Here is a 7500-nt window from a genome sequence, read left to right on the forward strand (position 1 = left end):
TCTACGCGCAGCGTGCAGGGTGCGGGGGAGCAGGGGGGTGTGCTGACGAAGGCTCTGGACCCCATCCCTGAGGAGCGCAAGGCCCGCGTGCAGCGCACCCAGAGCGGCTTCGAGCCCTTCGAGAAGCCCGCCAGCCAGGTCAAGCGCGTGCACTCGGAGAACAACGCCTGCATCCAGGCCCAGGCCAAGAGCTCGTCCGCGGGGAAGGAGTCGCCTAAGCTGCGACGACACTCCAGCCCCAGCTCGGTGAGTGGACCATGGAATTGTGGTTTTTTGTGTGTGGGATTGGATTGTGTGAGTGTGTGTGTGTGTGTGTGTGGGTGGTTTGTCAAGGAGTCGGACAAGCTATGGTGAAGTCACTGAAGACACAGCTCGGTGAGTGTGTGGGATGTGTGTGTGTTTGTGTGTGTGTTTGTGTGTGTGTGTGTATGTGGGATGGGGGGGGGTGCTTTTGTTTGTGTGTGTGTACGGGTGTGTGTGTATGGGGGGTTGCTTTGAGTGTGTGTGTTTGTGTGTGTGTGTGTGTGTGTGTGTGTGTGTGTGTGTGTGTGTGTGTGTGTGTGTGTGTGTGTGTGTGTGTGTGTGTGTGTGTGTGTGTGTGTGTGTGTGTGTGTGTGTGTGTGTGTGTGTGTGGCAATTAGATGCCCAAGCAACAACGGCACTCAAGTCTCAGCTGGGAGAGTGTGGGAGTGTGTCTGAGGGATGTCCTCTGAGGGGTGTCTTCTGTGTGTGTGTGTGTGTGTGTGTGTGTGTGTGCGCATGTGTGCATGCGTCCATGTGTGCGCCCATGCGTGTGTGTGTGTGTGTGAGATATCACTGCTAATAAGACTAGTCCTGCAAATCGATGTGTAATTATGCCAGAATTGCAGAATGTGTGTGTGTGTATCTGCTGTTATAATTAAGCTGTGCATACCAAAGCTGCCTGAGTTTGTGCTTTACACGCATCATTTAATTAACGAGGAGGATTTCCTCTAAACCTGGATTTAATCCATCTATTGACCTTGGTGTGACCTCACTTTAATCACAAAAACCCTCTAATGGTCTATTGATATGTCGACAAGTAAGGATTTCATTGTGAAATCTGTTTTGTTTACTTTATTGGTAGTTTAATTTAACAATTATGTTCCGAATAGTCAATTGATATGCAAACAAATAAACCCCCCCCGCCCAAGAAATCACGTTTTGTTTGTTAATCATCACCTATCTTACTTAAATAAATTATTCACTACCTGTTATTTACATTTGAAGTAAAGTAGTAAAATAGTTTTTTTTCATATTTTTATTCCTATGATTTATTTAAAATTCCTGTGAACTGTGTTTATTTTGTTATATTCTGCTGCTATTGTTTACTGTTGAATATTTCATTATGTTCAGTGTTTTCATTCATTTGCTCATCGGAGTCCAAGTTGAGGTTGTGTCTGCTTAATTGTTTTTTTTTATTTTTAAGTTATCATTTTGTATGTTATGCCATCTGGTTAGTTGCTTGATTTATAGTTTGAGTGTTTGATGTTTTGAGTTGTGATGTGGTTGGCTGTTACTGGCTCTCTGCTGTGTCCTCAATGTGTTTCCACTGCCAAACTTCTGCTAGTTCCTTAAAATGACATTTCATCATCATCGTGTGTTTTTTTGTTTTAGTGTTAGTGTAATGTGTTTGATGGTAAACATGGTTAGTGTTTTTTTTTTTTTTTTTTTAAAAAGGTTCGCACACTTCTTTGGATTTTTCTTCTTGAAGTTATTTTTTCATCTTTTTATTTATTCATCCATTGGCAATGACGTTTCGACCTCTCGGTCTTCCTCAGATTGGAATCTGAGGAAGACCGAGAGGTCGAAACGTCATTGCCAATGGATGAATAAATAAAAAGATGAAAAAATAACTTCAAGAAGAAAAATCCAAAGAAGTGTGCGAACCTTTTTTCAAAAAATACGTAATCTTTTTGTTCAGCACCAGGGATTGTGCACAAGTAACTCTCTACAAACATGGTTAGTGTGTAATGATAATATTTGGGTAATTGCTACATCTTAAACTGTTTATTTGATATGGACCAATGCAAATTGACAGTTTGAAAATAGCCCACACCAAATGCAAATATGCCAGAATTGGAAAAATAGGTATACTTCTCTAGCCAGGCTCTCACGCAGACCTTTCGTGCATTTCCGCTCAACTTCGTGAGCTCGCGCGAGGGTCTAGAAATCGAGCCCGAATGGAATCAGAAATTTCACAGCCTGTCCAATCAGAATTGCGGGGTGGGATCGCGGGGCGGGGTTTATACAAGTCAGTGGTTGAAGTAGTACTTGATTAAAAAAAAGCCATGTGAATTCTCCAATCAGGTTTGAGCTGTTTTGAACACACCCACGCCTTTCCAGAGCTAAGCGATTGACAGTGTTCCAGATGGTTGGTAACAACCATCGTGTGAGAACCAGGTTAATACTTCTCATCTGTAGTCCCTTAAATTAATGACATGAACTTTAAAACGTTGATGCAGTTAAGCAGTTGAAGATCAGATGAGAGGTTTTATTGTTAGAGGTTGAGAGAAAGAGACTCACTCATCAAGATAGTCACTCACTAGAGGTGAACTCATCAGGACGTGAGTTGACTCTGGCAGTAGGTGTAGGTGCCTGGTGAGTAGGCCACTTGAGTTTGGCCTCTTTACAGTTTCAAGTACCAGTACAATGAGTGTACTCTATATGTGAGCACATTACCATTGAGAGTCCTTTACACAGGAGTGTGTGATGAACGAGTGAGTGAAAGGTCTTTAGCAGGGGGCTAACATTAGAGGGTTTTATGCGCCCAAATCCGACACAAGTGAACACGGCCGCAGAGCTTTCGGGACAAAAGCACGACCAACTTAATCTTGAAAAGAACAAGGGACACGGGGACAATGTACCGACCGCAGTTAATCTGGAAATGGATAAGCGGCAGAAGGGACAATGGCTCGACTGCCGCTAGCTTGATCTCAATAGGAAAGAGCTAGGCAGGGCGCTAATGTAATGGCTAGCCTAATCCTGGAATGAATGCCGGCCTTACGGACCTAATTACTCAGTGGCCTAGTCCACTGGCTGTGGAGAGAATACAGACAACATCAGACAGTATAGCCCACAGAGCACCTGTAATGCATCCCTATGACTACACACTATCTATGGCCAGGAGTGCAATGCCTTTGGCTGGGAAAGGGATAGCGCACAGTACTGTGTCAAGTGTATACCTGACCTAACTACCTAACTACACAATGCCTAACCCACTTGTGGTGGAGAGAATACAGACAGCACAGTTCACAGGCATCCCAATGACTTAACACTGCTGTGAATCCCTATGCAGTCCCCTGCAGCCTCGCCCACTGGCTGTGGATAGAATACCGGCGGCACACAGACCTGTTTAAAGTAGATATCTTAGTAGAGTAGAGTAGAGTAGAGTACAATATAATTTATTAATCCCAAGGAAAATCAGGGTGTCTTGTAGCATAAATGCATAAATCTCACCTAACTAGGCAGTGCCTAGTCCACTGGCTGTGGCTGGAATGCAGACAACACACACACAGCACAATGCAAAGTGAATACCTTCAGTTTTGCATGTGCCCATATGCCTTGGCTATAGAGCCCCATGACTTTTTTCTGATATGTTTATGCCCAGGCTTCAATATTTGAAGCCAATGGTTCTCATTTTGCATACATAATAATGCAATGGGCAAGATGGCCTAGACCTAGACCTAGACCCTAAACTTCACTGTCCTGAAATATGCCTGACGCATTGATGGCCATGATGTGACGCAACGGAAAGCGAAAAGCGAAATGAAAGCCCACCTGTGAAACTCCAACTCCCGTTGTCATTATGACACAACACTCCACAGCACACTCCAGTGCACACTGCACACAACAAAATTGCAGTTATGCCTCACCTGTGCAAGGGGACAGTGCGGCGGGACGGTACCATGTTCAGGGTACCTCAGTCACGGAAAAAGATGGGGGAGAGCACTGGTTAACTACTCCGCCCACCAACCTGGCGGGTCGGGAGTCACAGCCTTTGGGCTACAAGTCTGATGCCTTAAACGCTTACCCATATGACCGTCCCATGGACAAACCTTTGGTGTCTTATATTGAGGCATTCAGCACAAAATAAATAACCCCTTTGCACATTGCCTTTGTTATAAGCTTACTGTCACCATGCCTGTAATGACCAAGCCTTAATCTGATATAGCAATGTCATAGCAATGTAGTTAGGATGTAGTCGAGTCTTTTCAGTAATGAGTGAATGAGCCCTTCGGCGGGTCCATCTGTGCCACAGAACTGAATAAGACAGAATAGAATAGAATAGAATAGAATAGAATAGAATAGAATAGAATAGAATGGAATAGACTTTATTGTCACGCAAGCACGACATTTGCCTTTGATCTCGCCATGTAAAAACATGAATTGGCATTCATTCCATTAAAGACATGAATACATACATACATCATTGCATTCACCCCCTCCCTCAGAGAAGCCTGATTGTTTCACATGAGGACCTCGGCCACATCCAGGTCAGGTCAGATCAGCTCAGAATAAAGTAACCAAACTGCAGATAAGGAGGGCAGGATCAGGGGCATCTCCCCAATTGACCTACCAGGGGGCGACCCTGTTTCTATTTTCAAAGTGCTGTAAGTAATTCAAAGTAAATAAATTGATGTTTTAGCCACCTGAAAGATTGGGGACAAAGTGAAAAACACAGGCACTGTTCCCAGACAATCTGGGACACTGGGTAACATAAGAATGCACGAGTAAGAATAGGGTTAGCCGAGCAGCCAACTGCAGATTGTTTGTTGCAGAGAATGTCGTGAGTTAGATACCAGTAACTATGTTAACGAGAACACATCAACGGAGTGAGTTTGAGAGGTGCTCGGTTTTGTTTGTGTGTGTGTGTGTGTGTGTGTGTGTGTGTGTGTGTGTGTGTGTGTGTGTGTGTGTGGTGTGCGTGTGTGTGCGTGTGCATGCAAGCTTGTGTGTGTGTGTGTGTTTGTGTTTATATATGTGTGTGTGTGTGTGTGTGTGTGTGTGTGTGTGTGTGTGTGTGTGTGTGTGTGTGTGTGTGTGTGTGTGTGTGTGTGTGTGTGTGTGTGTGTGTGTGTGTGTGTGTGTGTGTGTGTGTGTGTGTGTAAGAGAGAGAGAGAGAGAGAGAGAGAGAGAGAGAGAGAGAGAGAGAGAGAGAGAGAGAGAGAGAGATCATGTGGCACTGCAGGTGACCATGGAGACCTTGTGTCAGATAGGGCTGTGGCAGGCAGGCGTATGTGTGTGTGTGTGTGTGTGTGTGTGTTTGTGTGTGTGTGTGTGTGTGTGTGTGTGTGTGTGTGTGTGTGTGTGTGTGTGTGTGTGTGTGTGTGTGTGTGTGTGCGTGCGTGTGTGCGTGCGTGTGTGTGTGCGTGTGTGTGTGCATGCGTGTGTGTGTGCGTGCATGCGTTAGGTTATGTGTGTGGGGTTTTGTATGCATGCTCGTGTGTGTGTGTGTGTGTGTGTGTGTGTGTGTGTGTGTGTGTGTGTGTGTGTGTGTGTGTGTGTGTGTGTGTGTGTGTGTGTGTGTGTGTGTGTGTGTGACAGAGAGGCAGGCAGGCAGGTAAGCTGACAGGTGACTGTAACTCTAGCCAGGCTTGTTGACTTGCAGGAGGCCAGGATCACTTTCTCACTCCAGCAGCACTGAAGCACTCAACACACCTGTGGATAATGCCCATGGGGAGATGGTGTGTGTGTGTGTGTGTGTGTGTGTGTGTGTGTGTGTGTGTGTGTGTGTGTGTGTGTGTGTGTGTGTGTGTGTGTGTGTGTGTGTGTGTGAGTGTGTGTGTGTGTGTGTGTGTGTGCGCGCGCGTATGCCTGCCTGCGCGTGTATGCCTGCCTGCGCGCGCGCGCGTGTGTGTGTGTGTATGTGTGTGTGTGTGTCACAGGTGTAAATCACAGTCTCCATGAAGATACGATACGAAGATATTGATTTCTTAAAGGCCAACCTCCGATAAAAAAACAGTAATACTCGCTCCGTTTGAAAATCGGACGGTCACCCCAAGTTAAACTCACATGCTAGGCTTCATAGTGGTGCGTCACCTTGCTTGGCTGTGTTTCCCAATAGACATAAACTAGCTATTCACGAAAGCCTGTCTGTGTTGCATCACATCAAAATAGGCGTTGCCCACATGGATTTTTGTCGGCCCATTTTTCTAAAAACATGTCGAGTAATTTTTTTCTGCTTGTTGTCGGCCTGAAACCTAGCTTAGCCTAGCTATCAGTTGGTTGCTACTCTCAGATACACAGAGCACACAGCCAATTTACATACATCCTCCCCACTCCATGCCTGCAGTTAGCCCAGGGGTCTCTGTCGAGAGAGCACAGCCCTGAATGGAGCCTGCATGCCTCCGTTGGCGCCCCTATAGTGCAGTACCACCCGGGGAAGTGGCGAGTCGATAACCTTGAGAATCTCGCTGCAGAGCAGGAGGAGGGAGCCAATCAGAGACGGATATCCACGAGAAACCCGGAAAACCCTCTCGTTTGTCCACAAGCCACCTTGCTAGCTTGCAAAACGGCTTGAAACAAAGCAACAAAGCAAACAAAGAACATTTTTTTAAACAGGACCAACGCGTAACACATTTAATAACAATGGGGAACACAGCAGTATTAATGAAATAACGATGAGAGGACATCTTTAAGGCATTGATTCCATTATTTTTGATACTTAAGAATGCCCCACGATGCAATATGATTCGATTCGATCGCCGGCCATAGGATTGATGCATTGATACATATAGATTATTATTTACACCTCTATTGTGTGTGTGTGTGTGTGTGTGTGTGTGTGTGTGTGTGTGTGTGTGTGTGTGTGTGTGTGTGTGTGTGTGTGTGTGTGTGTATGTGTGTGTTTGTTTTGCTCCTGGCCTGACTAGAAGCAATACTGAAGGTGTTGCGTCACTAGGGGGGAGGGGCCTGGCTGTAGTATTACACTTGTCTCATTTTTAAATGTTGAATGTTAAATGTTAAATGTTCATTTGTACTGTATTTATTATGTATTATTGTCCATTGTTACCAGTCCATCACTGTACCTGTCCTGTCTGCACATTATGTCAGTCTGAAAAATGTCAGTTTTGTATATGTGTTGTCCTGGCATGGTGTAGAGAGAAAGTGTAATTTCATTTTTCCTTGTATGTCTTGTGCATATGATGAAAGTGGCAATAAAAGCTGACTTGACTTGACTTGACTCTGACAGTGCAAAGAGTCTTTAGTAAGGGTGGGATGGGCAGGAGAGTGGTGGTAGGGTATTTTTGAGATATTTTTGGCAAGGTGATGCCACTGGTGGTCAAGGTGGTGAATAGTAGTAGGGACATTACAGGGATTCAGGCAGGATAATAATAAAGGTAAGGTAGTTGGGTGTGTGCTGTGGGCAAGGTGATGAATTGTGGTTGAGGGATAGCAGAGTGGTAAATGAGGTAGAGAGCAGAGCTGCCAGGGGTGAAACAAGGAGACCCTTTTGATCCCCTTCTCACTGGCAGACTG

General features: G+C 45.3%; 1 protein-coding gene across 1 annotated transcript in view; it reads left to right on the plus strand.

The window, feature by feature from the left end:
- The window catches only part of cdk14 (cyclin dependent kinase 14), a 270580-nt gene that overhangs the window by 89383 nt on the left and 173697 nt on the right, over positions 1-7500 (plus strand). Inside the window, exon 3 of the mRNA XM_063198905.1 lies at positions 1-246. This exon is cut by the window's left edge and continues 18 nt beyond it. Within this exon, the coding sequence (XP_063054975.1) occupies positions 1-246 (246 nt within the window). The remainder of the gene's footprint in view (positions 247-7500) is intronic.

This window comes from Engraulis encrasicolus, chromosome 5, assembly GCF_034702125.1.
Source record: "Engraulis encrasicolus isolate BLACKSEA-1 chromosome 5, IST_EnEncr_1.0, whole genome shotgun sequence".
NCBI lineage: Eukaryota > Metazoa > Chordata > Actinopteri > Clupeiformes > Engraulidae > Engraulis > Engraulis encrasicolus.